The sequence below is a fragment of the Acomys minous genome (genome assembly GCF_964271855.1).
Source record: "Acomys minous genome assembly, chromosome: 8".
NCBI classification, from domain to species: Eukaryota; Metazoa; Chordata; class Mammalia; order Rodentia; family Muridae; genus Acomys; species Acomys minous.
In genome coordinates this window covers 69,310,780-69,333,167 of record NC_140489.1, presented here as the reverse complement: position 1 = coordinate 69,333,167, position 22,388 = coordinate 69,310,780, and the positions used below count along the sequence as shown (strand labels likewise).

Sequence of the window (22,388 nt, the reverse complement as noted above, 5' to 3'; positions counted from 1 at the left end):
AAACACTGGACTACATCACTCCTAAGAATTCTTTCTATCAATGTCTCTGTTCACCGTTTTTACAATGTAAAACCTCAAGAATTCCTTTTATCATCCCAAATGCTGTACTCCCAGTATGTGAAGGTTGAGCACTCCAAAATGAAGCTGGCCCGAATTAGAATGCTTGAAGCACCACCAGTGTTGGCAAAGCGTGTTACTAATGCTTCTAGCCACACTTAGAGGACATGTCGACTTCTGACCCTCCTTTCCCTCTGAGGGCTTACAGGCTCAAGTCTCCCAACAAACAGAGTCATTAACCTTTAGACAAAGGTGCTGGCTAGCATCGGAAATTGCTAAAGATAAAGACAGGAGGGTCCAAATGGTAGGGGAAAACAGTTGGGAGCGGAGTCACTTCATTACACAGTCCCAAAGGTGCCCTAGCATGTTTGCACTGGGGACCAGGTAAGCCTCTGTCTGGGAAACTGCCCTATACATTGTGAGATATATAGAGACACGCTTGGCCTCTACATACTACAGGTTAACGGTTCCACCCCAACCCAAGGTGTGGCCATGGGAAGGTATCTGGAAGTGCAAGGGCAAATTGTTCCTTGTTGCAAACCATCAGTAGCTCCCCTTGAAGCTGTGCTTAGCACAGGCCAAGCGGAAGCTGGGCAACAATTAGTCTCTCCTTGGTGCCTTCCTGGTCAAACATTTGCCTCTCTGAATAACAAACAGGTTAAAATCGATAGCCTCTAAAGTGCCCTCCCATTCAAATAAGAATCCTAATCTAAGAGGAAAGAATCCTGATCTCACAGGAAAAGCCATATGGTTGTCTTTGAGCAACTTGGAGCATGCTTAAGGTCTCTAGACTGACTTTCCTCAGATTGAATTGTTCTCGGTCAAAACAGTTATCTTTACAATTTCACACTGAAGGACCAGGTAGCATTTTGAAGAACACACAGAATCATTGTCCTATAGAAAAGAGAATTTCAATTTTATTACTAACCTAAAAAGTGGTGTTTTCTCTTCATTCCTAATCCAGCTACCTCCAGGGTCTGATTAGCCTGTCAAGGCTCCAATTTAACAATCGTTTAAATATGAGTTTGTCAAAAGTATGTTTCCCCAAGATAGACTAATTTACCCCATTAACATCCTAAAGAGCACTATGTCAGTGACTCTATCCTAAAAAAATTCAAATCTACTTCATAACATATTGACAGACATCATTTGAAATGAAAGAACCACGAATTTCTCATTGTTACATCAGAAAAACAATGTTTGGATACTAGATTTGTGTTAGTAACTATTTTCCCAGGCTTTCTGGAAAAATGGACTTTGTAAGTGTGTGTGATGTTGCCAAAGGGAAGATGTATCGTGACTTCCCAACTTTACCTGAGTTTTAGTTGAAAACTTAAAGAGGATTTGCTGCTACAACCGATAACTACGAATAACTGTGATGCATTTAATCTAAAACAAGTGATATTAATATAGAAAAAGTGGTTGCTTTCATGGTAATAAGTCATTTATTTCTTTGCATTATTCTTTTTTACAATTAAGTGGTTCAACCTCCAACCATCACTCAACAGTCACCAAAGGACTACATTATTGATCCTCGAGAGAACATTGTAATCCAATGTGAGGCCAAAGGGAAACCTCCTCCAAGGTAAGCTTGCATCCTGTTGTTGAGAGTTTTTGTTTCCCAAGACAGGGCTTCTCTGTGTGCCCTGGCTGTCCTGGACTTGCTTTATAGACCAGGCTGGCCTCGAACTCTCAGAGATCCACCTGCCTTTGCCTTCCGAGTACTGGGATTAACGGCTGCACCACGCCAGCTCCTGTTTTGTCTTTTGCTTATCTAACCAACTCCCTGGCTCATTTCAGGCACTCAAAGGTGTTTAACGGGTCTATTATATTTAAAAGTATAGAGAGATGCCATACAAAAGATCTGATATGAAGAGATTTACTTGGGGGGAAGAGAAAGGGGGAGGAGTTAGGGCCTGAGTGGACCATGAGAGTGGAGAGAGACAGAGACAGAGATAGTGAGAGAGAGATGGGGAAGAAACGGGTGGGCGCCCCAGACACAGGGCGGCAGAGAGAGAGAAAGCGTGCAGTGACATGTCTGGTCCTTTTTATCTGGTGTGCAGCTGAAGCATGGCTGGCATATACTTGACAGTGGGAGGTGATGATCTCAGAGGTTGCTAAGCAACCCAGAGGCAGGCTGGCTGGGGCTGCCTATTCTGAGTAGGGACCTGGATAGATAGTCAGGCTGGATGGCCCTCAGTTTCTCAAGTGATATGAAGAATTTTGTGGAGTATTGTTAAAACATAATAACTATTACATTATAACAATTAAATTTCATGTCTGTCAAATTGTACGTAGGTATAATAATTTATAAATAATCAAAGGATGAGTGCTTTAGATATTTCATTTGCAAGTTTATATATTATAAGCTTTTTATTGAACTGGCACCCAAGAAAAACCTGCCTGGTTCTAGATACCTATATATTCCAACATTTCTATCAAAGCTTTACTCTAAAACAGAAACCTCACCAAATTGCTGAAAACCACCTTCAAACAGGCCTCAATGTGCCCTTGAGCTCCATTCTTAAATAATGCCTGCCATACTTGTATGGCAGGCCTTCTCAGTAGTTAGTGGTGATGAATTTTTGCTGTGAGAATGAAGCTGTCCTGTGCACTATGGGATGTTTTCCAGTGTCCTTGTCTTCTGTCCACAAGATGTGCATAGCCTGCCACTACCACCTCCTGCTCTATCTTTTGCAAGCACTACTGTAAGCATAAGCAGTAAAGAATGAAAGCCAAGTGGGAAGCCACAGGGAAGTTTGACATGTATGCCTCTGCAGCACCACACTGGCACCAGGTGTGACTAATCAGGAAGTATTTAATCACATGAGCAATGGTGGCATTATAGCAGGGCATCTTTTATATAACTAAACTGAGAAAAATGAGTCTTGGTTTGACAATTTGGTATGTCTTCTAAAAGTTATATAGTTATTTCTAGAATTTAAAAATTGTGAAGTATACCTTATGTAGAATTTACCACTTGTAAAAACTAAGATTTGAAACACCTCAAAGTTTTAACGCTCCTTCCAGCCTCCGGTTTGTACTTTTGTAACTTGAAACAGATAGGATCAGCTTCCCACTCAAAGAAAATACAATACTTACGGAGGCCTTTCTTGTCACAGTTCAATACAGACAGCTTAACTGTGTGGACAATGGAGTTTACAATAAAAATGTTAACAAGGGTAAGAGATTGGGCCTTGAAAACATTTTTCCCTTAGAAAAAAGGTGGCAGGCAATTTGCGTTAGATTCGCACTGATTTTAAAAAAGTATATGCCTCAAAATGTAGAAAAAGCGCTTTATTCTGAGTTGTGATTTGGCATAATCTTTTAAGCCTGGGGACCTTTCACTAAATATTGAAATCTAATAATTATTCCTGGAACTCCATAAAACCTAGCACTTTAAAGGGGTGCATAATCCTATTCTCTTTTTTAAAATCCATTCTTCTACACCTTTAATGAGCTTAATCTTTGATGCGTTGGACAGCTTTTCCTGGACTCGTAATGGAACTCATTTTGACATAGACAAAGACCCTCTGGTCACCATGAAGCATGGCTCAGGAACACTCATCATCAACATCATGACTGAAGGGAAAGCGGAGACCTACGAGGGAGTTTATCAGTGCACAGCAAGGAACGAGCGTGGGGCTGCTATCTCTAATAACATTGTTGTCCGCCCATCTAGTAAGTGCGACCTGTCAGCTAACCGTGACACTTTAAAGGACTGCTCCCAAACTTATCATCTGTCACATTATCCAAATATGACCACAAGAAAGCAAGAGCATCTCTTCCAATATTCTCACTTTGGCTAGCATGAAAGTCTTATCTCCCCTCTATTTTCCATTATATCTAGCAAGCTCCTCAGCCCAGTGTTTGCCAATCCATTGTGTCCTTTAGCCAAGTCCTGAATGAAAGACTAAAGCTAAAAAAGGTGTTTATTCCCTAAATTGATTTAGCTATTTATTTCTAGTGTAGCTTATTATAAAATAAAAATATATTCTTATGCTATGGGTCACAAACTACTGTGTGACATCTTTTAACATTTGTTTCAAATTTTCACTGGAATCTGATGGCCTTTTTTGAGGTTGTTGGTACTAAAATCCTCTCAATAGACAAATTGTATTTAAAGAACAGTGGCCATTTGTAGTTGTGGTTATTTTGAAGACATTTAAAATTACATATTTAAAATTATACATAAATAAATTAAAATAGATAATGAGTCTTTTCACTCATAGAAATAACTTTGAGTCAGTATTTTTCTTTTGTTATATATTATATAAAATCATCTTATTCTGAAATGCTATTTTATAACCTTTTGACATCAATCTAGTATATATATTCATTTATCAGTCTTTTAGGTAAGTGTGCATATATAGTACTGTATGAAATTCAAATATATATATAGTTACTTATTTAACAAATCTGATGACACTTAATTTTTTCCATTCTTTTTGGGGGGACTTGGTTGTATTAGAGATGATGTCTTATTGATGTATCAATGTAAATTATTAAACAATGGAGTAGTGGCTTGAGTCACACTACCAGTGATAGTAAAGGAAAACTTCCTCTCCTTCTCCCACTATAGTGTATTTTTAAAAACCTCTAATAGTTAATTTAATAGTAATTCTCTCATTAACATATATAAATTCTAAATTACCAGTTTCACCAAAATTTTTGGATGCCTTTCTTTGTTTTGTTGTCTTCTTTGTATTTTTATGTAAAGAAATAACTCAAAAGGTGTTTGGTTTTTGCTTAACAGGGTCGCCCTTGTGGACCAAAGAAAGACTTGAACCAATAATACTTCGAAATGGTCAGTCATTGGTACTTCCCTGTAGACCTCCAATTGGATTACCACCAGCCATAATATTTTGGATGGATAATTGTAAGTCTTAACACTAAGTGTTTTCTTCATTTATCTTGTAGTTACATGTCATAACAATTTGCCTCCTCTTATGAATCATAAAGTGCTCGTAGATGGTCCATAGATGCTCAGAGAAGTAGCGGCTTCCTGAAACAAGTGCCATGTTACTTCATTAGCCATACCATGCACTGCTAAATATCAACAGCACCAGAAAACACTTGCATCACTGGGCTTGCCTTCTAGATAGCAGAGGAAAGCTGAGAAGGAAAAGAGGCAGACAATAGATGTATTTTGAAAATCTGTATCAGTCAACAGTAAATTTTATGGAAGAAAAGAAACCAGAGATGTAGGCCAAGTGCTAATGGGTTGGAGTAAGAAGGGAAAGCAGTGGCCTGCATATCTGTGTGGAAAGGGAGCACCGGGGTAAGCCCTAGGGACGTGCATCCCAAGGGTTAAAACCAACAGAAAAAGCAGCCATATTGAAAGAACCAAGAGGAAGGAGGATGTGAGCAGTATCAGGGACTTAATAGAAAGACTTTTATTCCCTCTGAATGAAATATGAAAATCTTGGGGGAGTATATTTATCTGAAGTAAAATAATTAGTGAAAAGTAAAAAATAATTAGTAACATTTCTACTCATGTGTAGAGAGTAGGGAGGGCAAAAGAAAAGTAGAGAGGGGCTTGAACGTGGGAGGCTGCAGTAGAGTATTCAGACTCTGGATGTATTCTAAGGGTACAGCCTCCATGGGGGTGGGTAGGGTGGGGGGAAAGAGGTAGGAACATGAGGAGAGGGACGGATGGGGGGAATGAATACAAAGTTTAGAGACTGAAAACTGATTTAAAAAAAGAGTATCCTCTCCTGAAACCTCAAAAGCAAGGAAGAAGAAAAGCTATGAAGAAGAGAGCAGAGGAGAGAGAGAGAGAGAGAGAGAGAGAGAGAGAGAGAGAGAGAGAGATTGATTGATTGATTGTGTTCTGTGGACCAGCAGTTGGGGAGCACAGGTTATGGAAATAATGATGACTGTTGAGGGCAGCTAAGAGATACCATTAGGCCTGGGAAGTGGCTATTGGATCTGGCAACAAGGATACCACTGTGACATTGAAAGAGAATGGTGGGACTGCAAGTAAAAGATTTGCACAAGATACCCTATTCTCAGAGACCTGACTTCTTCCTCATTCACAGGCTGCAGAACTCCCTGGAGAGAAAATTGGACTCTAAATATTTAATGTTCATTATTGACTTATAAAACCTCTCCAGAAAGTGTCGCAAGAAGTGAAAAACAAATAAATGTGCAAATATACGCTTCCTTTATTAATGTGGTAGCTGTTATGAATTTTGAGAGATAAGCAACAAATCCAATATGAAAGATTTATAGCTTTGAGAATAACATTCTTCAAATATCACCATCAAAATTAGATGCACTAATTGTTCTTATTCAGAAATGATTTCTTGTCTGCTTAATAAAGAAATATGTCACATATAAACTCCCCAAATAATCCGAGTACATAACCAATCATTTCTGCATGGTCCAGCTGGCAATACGTATGATTTCATACATTTTTTTTAATGGCAGTAAACCATCACCTTTCAAATGGGCTTGCATGTGAAATATGAGGAAAAACTGAATCCTTAAGCTGGGCCTGGTGGCACATGCCTGTAATTCTAGCACTCTGGGAGGTAGAGGTAGGCAGATCTCTGAGTTTGAGCACATCTCGGTCTACAATGCAAGTTCAGGCCAGCCAAGGCAACAGAAACAAACCCTGTCTCAAAACACAAACAAACAGCAAAAACTGAATCCTTGTAGCACTCTTACTTTATTCATCATAAAAAATTCTATCTATATATCTTTTCTTCAAGTGTAATACAAAGAAACTCAAAGGGCAAACTCACACCCCACTATTAACATTTTGTTATCTTTTTTTTAAGAACACATTTTTATTGAAAAATAAAATAATTCATATTACATCTCATTTTCTATCCCATCCCATGCATCCTCCCATTCCTCCCTCTCTCCCACTTTCACCCCAATCCCCCTTCCCTATGACTGTGGCTGTGGGGGACCTCCTCCCCCTGATTATGGTGCTAGGGTATCAAGTCTCTTCTTGGTAGTCCGCTATCCTTCCTCCAAGTGCCATTGGGCCTCCCCAACAAAGAGACATGGCCAAATATGGGGTACCAGAGATCCTGTGAGAGTCAGTCCCCAGTCTCCACTTAACTGTGGAGAATGTTCTGTCCCTTGGCTAGATCTGGGTAGGGGTTTGATGATGACTGCACATTTTGTCCTTGGTTGGTACCTTAGATCAAGCAGAACCCCTGGGCTCAGATCTACCCATCATAATGTTCCTCTTATAGGTTTCTAGGACCCTCTGGATCCACCTACTTGCCTATCCCCTATATTTTTCTCACCTAGAGTCTCAATAGGATGTCCTCACCTCTATCCCAGTTTCCTGGTAGGTGCAGACTTTCATGGGACCTGTCCCTTGGGCTAGTGTCCAGTTATAAGTGAGTATATACCATTTGAGTCTTTCTGCTTCTGGGTTAGCTCATTCATTATGATCATTTCTAGTTCAATCCATTTGTCCACAAATTTTGGGAATTCCTTGTTTTTAATAGCTGAGTAGTATTCCATAGTGTAAATGTACCACAGTTTCTTTATCCATTCTTCTATTGAGGGGCACTTAGGCTGTTTCCATGTTCTGGCAATTATGAATAAGGCTGCTATGAACATGGTTGAGCAAATTTTCTTGTTGTGTGCTGGAGCATCTTCTGGGTATATTCCTAGGAGTGGAATAGCTGGGTCTTGAGGAAGCCCTATTCCCAGTTTTCTGAGATAGCACCAGATAGCTTTCCAAAGTGGCTGTACTAGTTTGCATTCCCACCAGCAATGAAGGAGTGTTCCTCTTTCTTCACATCCTCGCCAGCATGTGTTGTCACTTGAATGTTTGACTTTAGCCATTCTGATGGGTGTAACTTTTCATGGAAAAACAAAAAGCCCAGAATAGCTAAAACAATCTTATACAATAAAAGATCCTCAGGAGGAATCTCCATACCTGATCTCAAGCTGTACTATAGAGCAACAGTAATTAAAACAGCATGGTACTGGCACAGCAATAGGCTGGTTGATCAATGGAATCTAATTGAAGACCCAGATATGAATCCACACACATATAGTCACCTGATTTTTGACAAAGAAGCCAAATCTATTCAATGGGAAAAGGACAGCATCTTCAACAAATGGTGCTGGTCTAACTGGATTTCTACATGTAGAAAAATGCAATTGGACCCATACTTGTCACCATGCACAAAACTCAAGTCCAAATGGATTAAAGACCTCAATATAAAACCAGAGACACTAAATCAGTTAGAAGAAAAAGTGGGGAAGAGCCTGGAACACATTGGCACAGGAGACAACTTCCTGAACAGAACACAAACAGCCCAGGCCTTAAGGTCAACAATTAATAAATGGCACCTCATGAGGCTGAGAAGCTTCTGTAGGGCAGGAGACACTGTCAAAAGAACAAAGCGACAGCCTACAAACTGGGAAATAATCTTCACCAACCCTGCATCTGACAAAGGTCTAATATTCAAACTTTATAAAGAACTCAAGAAATTAAACACCACCAAACCAAATAACCCAATTGAGAAATGGGGCTCAGAATTAAACAGAGAATTCTCAACAGAGGAATATCAAATGGCTGAGACACACTTAAAGAAATGCTCAACATCTCTAGTCATCAGAGAAATGCAAATCAAAACATTTAGTTATCTTACACTTGAGATACCCGCATCCATTAGTCATTCAATCAAACAGGAGAAACAAAAGACAGTAAATACACGTCTTTGGTGCCTCGGGTTCATTTAATAAATGCATGTTTTTCTGAAACAGGGTCTCACTGTGTAGCCCAAGTTGATGTTGAACTTGCTATATAGCACAGACTTGCCTTGACTTGTAGTCCTGCCCCCTCAGCCTTCCAGATAGCTTGGGTTTCAGGCATGCATCACCTTGCCTGGTTCTCAGTGTATTTTCTTTTCCTCAACATTCCTATCCAAGAGGATTAACGTCCTAACATTATAAAGTTATAAACCTCCTTGATGGGAATTTGAGTAGCATAGTTAACCAGTGGTGTGCTTTCAACTCTGACCCCAGAGGTTTTAACTACAATTTTGCATTTTGTGAAACATTAGGTCAGGTACCTGCTGCAGGAAGAACACATATACCCTGACTCAGGCTGAAGAAAAGCCAGATTGATGTTGCAAGGGTGTGCTACTTTTACATGTCCCTCTCACTTGGGAGCTGAAGAAATTACACTTCAGCTTCTGGGAACAGAGTCAGGAGCTTCAGGGAGTTTTCTGATGGTTAAGTATAACACCATACACAGATCAGTGGCTCCTCCCTCTGCATCCCTCAGCCATATAAGAAATGACCTCTCCAAGCCTAAGGCTAGCTCCTTACCTGGTCCTGAAAGGGCACAGTTGTGTTGGAAACTGGTTTCCTGCACCTCATGAACACCTCATCTTGTGACACAGCCCATCTTTTACTCATTGTGTGTATGCATAATGGCCATCTCATTGTACTACAATGGGAGCTCCTGGAGAAAGGACACACTCTTTGTTTAATATTGAAACTATGGACCAGTGCCCAATCTTTGGGTGGGGCTATTGTCCTTGTGTTCCTGCTGATAGCCTAATTTGTGATAACATGTAACTGGTATGCTTTCTAAGATGTATGCACTCTTAGACCAATTTAGATACTAGGAAATATGCAAACCTGTGTGCATATGCAAGCACTTTTATTTGTTTCTACTTTCAAAATAAAACATTTCACTTCGTGGCTCTAGTCCCATTTATGGTCCATGCTTCCAGAAATTAGGATTGGACGAGTGCAGGGGAGAATCAGTGTATCTCCTATCTTAAAATAAAACAAACCACCACCATCACCATCACCACCACCACCAACACCACCAACACCACCAACAATAACCACCACAGCAACAAAACATCCTATGTGTATCTTTCAGGTGGAGTTCACAGAGGTAGTAGTAGCTTGTCCTGCTAATGTGGAGAATAATAACTATGATGGAATGATCTGAGTGTCTGTCTGTCTTCCTCCAGCCTTTCAAAGACTTCCACAGAGTGAGCGGGTTTCCCAAGGCCTGAATGGAGACCTTTATTTCTCCAATGTCCTCCCAGAGGACACCCGTGAAGACTATATCTGCTATGCCAGATTTAATCACACTCAAACCATACAACAGAAACAACCTATTTCTTTGAAGGTGATTTCAGGTAAGAGCTCAGCCTCCTGGGTCTTCTTTAATGGTGTTTATATTATGTGAATCAAATTAGTAACAATTAAACACAGTTACGACTCAGAGGTAAACCAATCCAATGATCAGGAAAATTCCTGCAAGGGATCACTAAGGCACTAGTGTTAGAAAAAGCATGCAAACCCTAAATACTGTATTTTACCTTCTTCACTGATTGCCATTCCTGTTCTTCTGGCAACCTCCTGACTCTATGGTGTTCTGAGCATTGGCATATGCATTATGCCCCACAATGCCTTTTATTGGCATTTATCCTGTTGTTCAAGTTGTAGTTGGGGGTGGTTGAGTGAATTAATGAGTTAGCCAGTATGATGCCAAGCACTATATTTACCTGGAAGGAGTAGCGCTTAGCGTGGCTGTGTACATTTGTTTTTGTTGCCCAATGGCTTTTGAACCCTTCTCCCCTACTTTTGTGCCCTCTTCACGATATTCTGTTTATTTCAGTGGATGAACTGAATGACACTATAGCTGCTAATTTGAGTGACACTGAGTTTTATGGTGGTGAGTGCCAGTGGTTGTAACTGATATTCTCCCCTTCATTGTAGACTTTAGTTCGCTAACTTCACCTTCATGGCTATTTAACCTTGTTTCTTTATGAAATTTCTAGTTACGTGTTTAATATCACTGTATCAGTGTGTGTTTCTTAAGAAATTTAGCTATAAACTTTCAAGCATGTCACTAAAACATTTCCATTATGTATGTATAATTAAACTTGTTATAAAATTTCATGTAAACCATTTCGTATGCTTTAGGAAAAAAATCTGTCATATGTGTTCAGAATTGTATTTTCCATATTCTGTGCTGTCTATAAGCTTTTTGCATGACCTACATATGAACTGACTGGTCAGATTACCCCCCTGGAATATTGATTCATGAGAACCCTTAGTAACTAACATGAAGTAGATTCCATATACTTTACATGACATTATTTGGTAGAAACCCAGTCACTGTCTTCTGTGGGAATAAACTTTTAAAAGTACAACATTCAGCTTCATCGTTTTAAAATGAAACGAATTTTACTTCCTTAAGGAAAATGTGGCTGTGAAGCATAAAATCTATCACTAAAAATAAAATAAAATAAAATAAAATAAAATAAAATAAAATAAAATAAAATAAAAGACTTTGGACATAAGGGCTTCCTAATTTCCCATAGATGGATTTTCTGCTACATTAAATTTTACCTTTGAGAAATGAACATTGCAGAATATGGCAGGATATAACTCTCCCTTTTATTTAATATAGTCTCCCCAAATGTGGGCCTCAAGGCCCTTCTCAGGGTGATTTTAGAGGATTAAGATCCCCATCAAGCTCTAAATTCATTAAGAAAACAGTGAAAAGCGACAGCGTCTTATGACATTTCCACTTGAAAATTTCCCAAGGATTTCAATAGATAAGGCCACAGCTATCGAAGAAGGTGTTTTGTGTAAATATTTCTAAGGTCTGTGATTTAGACCTTCTTTATTTTATCATTGAACAAAATGATTTCCATGTGTTTAGCTTTGCAAGTATTCCTTTTCTTCCCTTCCCCCCCCCCCAAAGCTAGGGGGGAAACCCAGGATCTTACCCATGTGAAGCAAACACTCTGCCTAGAAGCCACACCTTCAGCCCTTCTACATTTAACCTTCATTCGTATCATATAATTTGACAGGCCTTTGTTAGTAATTCTCTATCTTTGTTTTATTTATTTATTTATTTATTTATTTATTTTACAAATCTTGCAGTGTAAGAATTTTGAGATATAAGTCAGTGGAATTGGCTATAAAATTATTTCCAGAATAAATAAAAATATTTTGTCCATAATGATTTGCTGCTGGGAAAAAAAAATCTAACAACTTTCAAAAGTCACACTTTTTGCTTCGACCTGAGCACTAGTCTTAAGGAATGTGTAGTTTGATGAGCTGACTTTTCTGTGTTGACACTGTGAAAATTTACCAGCCCACAGAAACTTCATTAAAAACCCAACCCAATTAAAGACATATACAAAAGGAGTCCTTGTCACTGTTTTGCTCAGGCAATCAAAATTGTTTCTTTTCCTGGCACACTGAGTAAGTCTAAGGGGCAAGTGTGTATGCATAACTTAGCAAATTTCAAAATAAGCACTGGCTAGATTTGAGAGTAGAATTTTAGGCAGCTTTTGACAGCGACTGTGTTCCTAGAAACACATGTTTATAACTTTAATGTGTATTGATTTTCTTGTTTGCAGCTAAATCTAGTAAAGAGAGGCCACCAACATTTCTAACTCCAGAGGGCAGTGAAAGCCTCAAGGAGGAATTAAGAGGAAACACACTTTCACTGGAGTGCATTGCAGAAGGCCTGTGAGTAAACACATTCTGTCCTGATGCTTACTTTTTATCAATATATACAAGATTGATAGGCATTTCTACCCCAGGAAGAGCCATTGTTTTATGTTTCTAATTTGACCAAAATTAAAAAGTGAAAAAATATTTCCTGAGTAAACTTTGAATTCCATGTTATTGCTAAAATATTTTGGTGTAACAGTGTTCATATTATAGTACATTATCTGTAATCATCTTATGATTTCTGCTTTCTAATAACAACCCCAGAATTTGGTGGCTTTAAAAAACCCAGCTACTTACCCTTGATCATATGTCTAGAGCTCCTGGGCTGGGGGGAGGGGCAGGGATCTGAAGGTGGAATAACTGGAGGTTCATTCCTCTCAAGGCCTGCCACACGGAGCACCTGACATGCTGGCAATGTCGCCCTCTCTTACGGTCTGTCATCAAAAGCTCCCAGTGCATCTCAGAGCACCAGAACCATGTCATTGTCCCGTCTGTTCCTTCCTGTGGGCAGACTGTAAAGCCATGGTGCTCATCTGTGCATATCTCAGAGCCCGTGTGCCTTTGGCAGGCGTTTCAGGGAGTCCTTGGACAGATACAGGAGTGACTGGGAAGTTAGGTCCACATGACAGGCAGGTTTCTAGGTCATCCTTCCGTCATGCCTGCCATGAGTGCCTTTATATGATCTTACATGATACTGCAGCCGTGAGCGGGATCCCAAGAGCTCACTTCCTTCATGTTTTCAGATTTGTGTTGTCTCTGACCTGGACATCCATGATCATATATACTCTTTCCTTAGTCAGGAATAATTACTTCAGGATGAGCATGGAGGCCTCTGCTGGCCAACTCCAGAAATCACACTCAACCTGACTGTGATTCAGCTTAAAAACCAAACTCTAAAAGATATGTAGTCCCCCCAACTCCTCCCCAGTTAATCTTTCCTAACAGAATTTTTTCACCTTCCCATTTTTATCACTTTTATAGTCAAACACCAACATGAGAATTAATAAGTTTCATATCTTAACACATTTCATGTTTTCAGAATAGGAACATCGAATCAAAAAAAAATATGGTTGTAGTTTGGAAATTAAAAAAGGACTTTTAAAAATGTTGAAATCTCATGAAACCATGAGTGGGACTCTACTTTTGCAAAGCAGGGACCTTTAGGCTCAGCATTAAAACATTCATAAATCTCTAAGAGTAGGAGTCTTCCATAACAACTGATGGATTTGCTCAGTTAAAGTATAATACTGTGTGTCTCTCTCTATTCATCTGAAACATGACTCAGTTTAACTATAAGGAAACATCATATGTTGTCAGACTCCATACATGACAAGTACTTCAAAACTGATCTCACATCTTCTGCAGCTTTGCATGTTCATGGCATGTTTTAATTTTTAGAAACCACTTCATCAAGCTTATATGCTATAATTTTGCTCATCCAAACTAAAAAGCCTGTCATTAAATCCCTCCTGCAGCTCTGATAACAAATATAATGATGTCCTGAGGATCTGGATCACCCTTTCTTCTTTGCTGTCTTCCCGCCCCTGCCATGGCATATATATATATACATGTATAAGTGTTTATGTGTAATATGCATGTACACATACATAAAATACATGGGTACACATATGCATATGTGTATATATGTGTATATATTTATGAATATACGCATATGTAATATGTACATATATGTAGGTGTATGATATGCTTATGTGCATATAGTATACACACATAAAATGTATGTATATACATGCATTGCATACATGTACATGTATATAGCATATACATACATATACTATATATGTTCAGGTTGAACAATTTTTCAATTATACCCCACGTAAAGCTTCTAAAGGTGTTATACAAGCCAACCATTCTCATTAAGATAGCTGGAGATGCCATGGCACGAAGAGATCAGGGAGCCAAGGCCAGAGAAGAATTTAAGGGAAGATCAGAGCCTCTGTAAAAAGTTCTAGTGGGACTCTAGATGAGAGAAGCATGGGAGAATGGCAAAGTAGAAGGATCCAGAGGGTCCTAGAAGCCTACAATTAGAACATTATGATAGGCAGATTTGGGCTCAGGAGTCCCGCTCAAACTAAGGCACCAGCCAAGGACAATACAGGTGGTAAACCTTAAACCCCTACCCAGATCTAGCCAATGGACAGAACACTCTCCACAGTAGAGTGGAGAGTGGGATATTACTTTCTCACATACTCTGGTAACAGTATGTGACCTTTGACCATGTCCCCTGGAGGGGGAGACCTGGTGGCACTCAGAGGAAGGACAGCAGGTTACCAAGAAGAGACTTGATACCCTATGAGCATATACAGGGGGAGGTAATCCCCCTCAGGAACAGTCATAGGGGAGGGGAATAAGGGGAAAATGGGAGGGAGGGAAGAATGGGAGGATACAAGGGATGGGATAACCATTGAGATGTAACAAGAATAAATTAATAAAGGAGAGGAAAAAAAGTCTAACTCCATGCATTATTGTGGCTTTCATTATTAAGCAATTTGTTTGGATTTTCCCGATTTAAATAAGTAAAATTGAGTGAGAACTGGAATAACATCAATCTGATCTATTCTTATCAATTAGCAGAATGGTATTTAAAACTTTTACTAATAGTAAGGTGAAGGAAATAAGTCTAATCATTGTTTAGTTCATATCATCAGTGTGTCATAAAACAGTAAGCTTTATCATTTTGATTTGCATGAGTTTGTAAAAGTCCAGAGGCACTGATGAACATGTGAGTTCATTCACTATATATCTTTAAGTCCAGCTGATGGGGAATTATATTCCAGTATGATTAACTTAATAATAATTGCCTTTATTGATGTAGTAAATCTCTACATCTCCAGAGGATCCTCACTGAACAGAACTTTGAAGAAACTATCAGATCCCTTCATTAAAGCAATCCGTGCTTGCAGTACGGCATCACTGAAGCCAAATTTTAGAGTATGCCAAAAATTAGTATAGTTCTAATTATTTGAAAATGGAAATTGTTTAAGTACAGGTTTTGAGCATTATTTATACAAATGTGATGTTAATTAAAAGGTCTGTATGTTTGTCATTATCATTCTGTACAGAATTGATTATAAATATCTATGAAAATTCACTCTGCCAAACAGTCACAGACAAGCTCCTCTTCCTTTGTGACATCATTACTTATTTATCCTTCCAGACCTACTCCAGTCATTTACTGGATCAAAGAAGATGGAACGCTTCCCATTAACCGGACGTTTTATCGGAACTTTAAGAAAACCTTGCAGATCACTCATGTTTCAGAAGCAGACTCTGGAAATTATCAGTGCATAGCAAAAAACACCTTAGGAGCCATCCATCATACCATCTCTGTCACAGTTAAAGGTATACCTTCATCTCAAATGCACGTCCCTTGATCTTGTGGAGCCTCTGAACTGTTAGTTTCATGTACCTTTGATCATGTTCTTCAGTAATGAGAAGTTTAAATTTATATCTACGTTCATAGTGTCATGAATCTTTTCTCATTTCTATTGTAATTGCATTCAGGTCAGATTAAAAAGCCACTCATTCAAATCTCCCTCACAGAACAACAATTAGTAAATGAGGAAGGAATGGTATAAATACAAAAGTCAGCATCATAGTCTGACAGTGATAACTGCTACAGGCAGGATCCAGGGAGGAATTCTAAACTTGGTGGGTGAAAACACTTTATAGAGAAGAAGAATATTTGCATAGCTTCAAAGTGTTCTCTCCACTAAAAAAAAAAAAAAAAAAAAAAAACAAGCAAAAAACAAGTAACAAAAACAAAACAAAACTAGTGGCTGGGACAAATTTTAGTGTATGTCCACTAATAATACTCCTTCCTGGAAAAGATGGAGGTCATGTCCTCATTGAGAGTGGGCAATACTAGTGACCAGCTGCCAATGAACAGGCCACAGAGCACAGTAATGTAGTAATTTTGCAGTAGGAATAACTGGCAGATACCGCTTTAATCAAATGATGAAGCTGAGCATCACAAATAGTAAGTCATTGTGGTCTTGTGTGTTCCTTGGCGTGGGGTGATAATAAAAGATCACTGTGGTACCATCACTGTGGTGGTCATACACAACCCCAAACCTTGAGTTAATTGTGAGAAAACATCAGGAAGGCTCACCACTGAGGCATTTTATCAAAGCTGACTGATGTTTTTCAAATGTGTCAAAATCATGAAAGAAAAGGAGAGACTAAGAAACTCCTTGGCTAGTAGTTTCAACAAGTGATATGGAGTGGTATGCAGAACCCAGCAATGGTCATTTTCTGTCTTGGGTATAGCCACAATCCAGCTGTGTAAAATCTGGATAGCGAGGGATCTGAGTGGAGGCATAGGATGCTATATTCTGTGTGTGCAGCTTTTCAAAACTGAAAAGTTTTAAAATTGGTACTCTGTTTTATAATTACATAGCTCAGGGAGAATAAGCAGGCTACCAAGATGAGATCTGATAGCCTATGACCATTTAATGGGGGAGGAGGTCCCCCTCGGGCACAGACATAGGGCAGAGGAATAGGGTGAAAATGGAAGGGAGGGAGGAATGGGAGGATACAAAGAATGGGATAAAAGTTGAGATGTAATCTGAATAAATTAATTAAAGAAAAAAATAATTACATAGCTCAGAGTTCAAATGCATGTGATTCTCTTTATAAAGTCTAAAAAATTATTTAAAGTAATTCTTATGTTTTCATTCTAAAAAGTAATACTAGCAAGTCTTTTTTTTAATAGAAAAAGGATAATAACTGATACTTTTTAAAATTAATTTATTTGTATTACATCTCGATTGTTAGCCCTTCCCCTGTTTCCTCCCATTCTTTCCTCCCTCCCACTTCCCCCCTTCTCCCCTCCCCTATGTCTGTGATTGAGGGAGACCTCCTCCCCCTATATATGCTCTTAGAATATCGCGTCTCTTCTTGGTAACTAATACTAGCAAGTCTTTTTACAAAAACTTTATAATCAATTGTAACTATCCAATGTATTCTTTTGCTACAATACTTTTTTTGTGTCAGATTTTTAAAATCTGTTTTTCTTCTCTCAACAAAGCTGCTCCATACTGGATTGTGGCACCCAAAAACCTTGTGCTATCCCCAGGAGAGAATGGGACCCTCATCTGCAGAGCTAATGGTAACCCCAAACCCAGAATTGGCTGGCTAACAAATGGGGTCCCAGTAGAAAGTAAGTGTCTTTCATTGTCTCTAACTGAAGGTTATTTTCAAAATACACCTGTATCTCAGCAGTAAATGCATGGTAATGAAATAATTTCTGTTTAGGATAGAAGCTGAATTGAAAGTTGACAGGGGTACCAAATCACCTTTCAAGTTTTTTATTACCTTTGGATACATATTTAGGCTTTAAAGAGTTCATTGAAATAAAATTTAAGAAGAACTTGTGATTAAAAAGTAATTCTTGTATTAAATGGAACTTAACAATCTCTCTCTCTCTCTCTCTCTCTCTCTCTCTCTCTCTCTCTCTCTCTCTCTCTCTCCCTCCCTCCCTTCCTCCCTCCCTCTCTCTCTCTCTCTCTTTCTCTTTCTCTGAGAATGATAAGGTCAGAAATCACTAACAGTTCAAATTAGCTTTCTTTGGAAACATCAGAGTTCATAGAGCCTGACAGGATGACTAGGGCTAAGTCAGTAGATGACAAGAGTCAGAAACATCTGTCTGACTCGAGTTTTCAGTCCTGGGAAAGCCCAGTGTCCCCCAGGTTCTCCTGTCTTCAGAGGTCAATGTCCCATTGGATACCTCCTGAAGGATATGGTCTTTATCTATTCCCTCACTGAATAGTGTGAGGTCTTCCTTCGGAGATTCTTAATGAAGGCATTAAGACATTGGTTGTCTTTGTAACCATCCACCCCTGTTCTGTGGGTCCACTCCTGGGTCATTTTCATTAGCTGTCTTCCCAGGCTACCACTACGCTGGCCACAGTGGTCCGGTGACCAGGGGCTTTTTGTAAATCCTCCAAATTATAGGAAAGTCTCATTTTATAAAACCTTGTTAGAGGAGTTGGGTGTATTAGAAGGGAATTACAGCAAAGGAAAGAAAAAAGGAATTCAAATCACACCTCACTGCTTCTGAACTCCTAAGCCAGGGCCATGCAGAAAGGAGCAGCCAGCTGCCTTCTTCTTTTACCTCCTCACCTTGACATAGTGGAAGACCTTGAACACTTCCCACTTTTTGGAATTCAGAATTCCTCATAGATAAAGAAGTGGGGTGGGTGTAAACAGACAACATTGATTTGGGCTCACCTCCCAGTCATTATCCTGATAAGATGTAAAGATACTCTTTGCTCAATAAAGATACTTTTATACTTAGAGAACAATCTGGCTCGTGATAGTCACCAACCGGAAACCATATATCGCTTCCCTTTCCATACAAGAGGAGGTCTTTTACCTGAGTCCTCCTCTAAGTTCATGCCAGAGCTGAGGATGGCCAAGAGACTGACTGTTGAAAGAAGACCTGTTCCTAATCACCAGGCACAACAGCCACATTAGTCTAAGTAATTGCACCCTGTGCCTAGAGTGTCTTCTGGAGTATTTACTGAGAGTTTGCTTGTATCACAACGCACAGCAGTTATCAGATACTTGGACAGAAACAGCTTGTGTTTACTGCAAAAGGAAATATGCTCTTGGAAGAAAACTGAGTCTGAGACCAGTAATTGGTACTGATATTTATGCTCCAATTTAATTATTATCAGAGGAAAATGCCACAAATCTTACCCCATGGTCATATATCAAGGAGTTACTGTCACTCTCAGGGGATTGTCTGTGACAACTGAGAGAAAGAGTGAAAGAAAATCTAGAACTAAAAGACATTGGTATGATTTTATTAGGAATGCATATATATAATATATAATGCATTTATATATAATATATAATGCATATGAACAATATATAATGCATATATATATGCATATCGAATACTCAGCACTTTCCACCAAAGGGCTTGCGTTTTTTCCAGCCTAGAGATTCTTTGCGATTTATGGAAGGTTAAGTGTGCTCCTGAGATTTAGACTCAGCAAAAACAGACAAGGGGGAGGGAACATCCATCTAAGCACTCAGCATGGAAACTGGGAGAGCCAGGGGCTGTGGAAGAGCTAAACTCTTGGGCTTGGCAGTCAGCATACCGTGCTAAGCAGGGAAAATTGAGCCCCCTGTGAGAAATTAAGGAATGAGATTGATCGTTCCTCCTAATCTGTTTAGGCTCCTTCCAAATTGGCTGACTCACTCTGCTTCTGCTGCCATAACAAAGTGCCGGGGGCTGGGTAGTTTATAAGCAACAGAAAATTATTGCTCCCTGTACTGGAGGCTGGAAAATCCAAGTCAAAGACGCCTACATATTGGCCTATGGGGCTCTGTGTATGTGCAGGGATACAGGGACAGTGTCCTTAGAGTCTTTGTAAAAGGGGCACTGACAGTATTTGTGAGAGGAGAGCCCCCATGACGTCATCACCTGCCAAAAGCCTTGGCCTTTGGCCTAAGACCATCTTGGGGCTTGGGATCCAACATATGAACTTGTGGGGGCCACAGACCTTTGGAGGACAGCAACAGCATAGCTGTATCTGGGGAACCTGGATCTCTATTAGTAGTCATACTGAGAGATTTGAATATACCTTCTCACATACTCCTCTTTATGGTGAAAGTTAGAGGATGGGATGTTTGGAGAGGGCAAATGGCTCAGGGAGACAGGTTAAACTCTTCCACTGTAACCCCAAACCGTCCACTTAGGTCCCAAACACAAAGAGTTAGGACAGAATTCCTCAGTGAAGATTCTAAATCAGCTCATTTTTTTTTCCATCCCCCAAAGTATGTGCCCTTGGAAAAGAAGCAAGGAAACCAAGCAGATATGATAGGAATTGCACAGCTCTTTTTAGATCCAGGGTGCCCCACCTCAGATGTGAGCAGCTCAGAGCAGCCTCTCTGGTGGGCATTCAATAAGGGGAACAGCGGGGCAGCGTGGTGAGTCGCCTTGCCCACCAGGCTGCTCTAGGGAGATGCGGGCATCCGCTGTCTCTCTCACAGAGATGTGATGCTGCTTTGAGTGTCCAAGCTGGAAGTGCAAAGTCTGTAATATGGATATCTCATAACTGAGGATGATGAGCTGGCAGGAACTCTGCATGGCTCCTTAGCTGTGCTCCACCTCTGGCCCTCAGCAGCTAGTATCTAGGAAGATTCTGATGAGTGTCTTCTTTGAATGGAAACCAAGTCATAAACAGCTACGTACAAAGAGATCTGTCCCAATGTATACTGGCTTCCACCAATTCCAAATAAAGGGTTAGGTAAGGAAACGAAGCACGAAAACAAAGCATAAACTTCACTAGAGGCTTGAAGATGTATGTGCCTTTCTCTTTTCCATGTGGTAGTTGCCTGTGAACTTGAACATGACTGCCTTTGAGACTTGAGGACTGTTCTGGAGGCAGACTGGGTACTTGCCTCTAATCTGTAGTTTGTTGAGTCGTGCATCCAGCAGTACCAGGCCATGGCAGTTAACAGAGATGCAAAAGTAGAAAAAGGGCAAACTGTGCACTATAACGGTATTGAGTGAGCCCTAAGGATTACTTTCAGCAGAGCCCAACATGGGCTCCAGAAGTTGGCCTGAGATGAGACCCAAGCTAGCTAGTTGGCACCACCTTCCACCCAAAAGACTTCAGAAACTGTAGATGGACCAACTGCTGAGGTGAAGGGTTGGGGAGCTTCTGCAGTAGTGCCATTCAGGAAATCATCCCTGCCAGAGGCCTCAGATCTGTCTCCTGTGTCAATCAACAGAGACACAGTCGGTGACCCACACCACCCAGTCTCCCTCTCCTGATTTGTGGGCAGTCATCCAAGGACTCTGACTGCTTCTTCAGCATCAAACTACAAAGTTAGGACTATCAGAGTGAGGTGGTAGTAAGACCAGGTTCTGCTTGCAAAGTGTGGTGTTGATTCTGAGCTTGTCTTCAGACATGGAACCTACTGTTTTACAGAATTGTTAGGATTAACTGCAAAGCACCACGTGCTTATCTCACTGACTGCTGAAGCTATGTCTCTTCTAGCCAGGTATGTAACACTTCCCCAACACAAACAAATATATTAAATACAGCACATCCCCCTGAAACACCAGAAGTAATTGAAACAAGTCTACAGTGGTGAAACATTATGTAGTTCTAGGAGTCCTGCAAGAGGCCTCTAATATGCTCTGAAGAGCTTGAGAGAGGGTGAGTTGATCCTGGGACCAGAAAGAGCAAATCCAAGAGCATTTCCCATTGTCCTAGCAAGTGAGTGTCCTGCGCGGTTCTTTGCCTTCTCCCTCAGAGCCTGTGCCACCCTAGTTCATGGTTTCCAAAGCCAAGGTCATGAATACTACAATCCCGTTTCTGTCCCAGGAGGCTGTGTGAGTCTATTCCTTGCTTCTGCCGTGGAACACATACCATCTCACCCTTCATTAAAATGCCCACAGAACCTAGATCTGTAAAAAGAAAAGACCCAATTTGGTAAGGAAGAGTAGATCTCCTCCTGACACAATTATACATTTTGTTTGAGTAATACATGAAACCAGCAGGGGAAATGGAGACTTCATTCAGAATATTTTCAAGATCCCATCAAAGCCTCCACTTTCCCCCCTTTTCTCAGAGGTAAACATCTCTGTCCCCACAGGCCTTGTTAGGAGAGAGCAGACAGGAGATAGGAAAGTCAGGTCTTCCCCAAAGCTTAGTGTTCTGTCATGTCCAATTGTTCATAGTCCAGGAAATATTTATAAACTGACTAAAACAGAAATCTGGAACATTAATTTCATTTAAACAATATATTAAGCACTCCTGCCTATAATCTTCATATCTAAAATGTATTTATTATTATCTGGTTAAACT

At 39.9% G+C, this 22,388-nt stretch overlaps 1 protein-coding gene across 32 annotated transcripts in view; it reads left to right on the top strand.

Moving 5' to 3' along the window:
• Window positions 1-22,388, top strand: part of NRCAM (neuronal cell adhesion molecule) — a 269,027-nt gene that overhangs the window by 195,176 nt on the left and 51,463 nt on the right. For 25 of the 32 annotated variants that reach the window (XM_084793751.1, XM_084793731.1, XM_084793759.1 and 22 more), the window contains 8 exons: window positions 1,537-1,642; window positions 3,542-3,738; window positions 4,814-4,936; window positions 10,029-10,199; window positions 10,682-10,738; window positions 12,441-12,552; window positions 15,716-15,900; window positions 17,588-17,719. In XM_084793751.1, the coding sequence (XP_084649877.1) occupies window positions 1,537-1,642; window positions 3,542-3,738; window positions 4,814-4,936; window positions 10,029-10,199; window positions 10,682-10,738; window positions 12,441-12,552; window positions 15,716-15,900; window positions 17,588-17,719 (1,083 nt within the window). The remainder of the gene's footprint in view (window positions 1-1,536; window positions 1,643-3,541; window positions 3,739-4,813; window positions 4,937-10,028; window positions 10,200-10,681; window positions 10,739-12,440; window positions 12,553-15,715; window positions 15,901-17,587; window positions 17,720-22,388) is intronic. The other 7 variants (XM_084793732.1, XM_084793752.1, XM_084793733.1 and 4 more) reach the window with 1 other exon arrangement.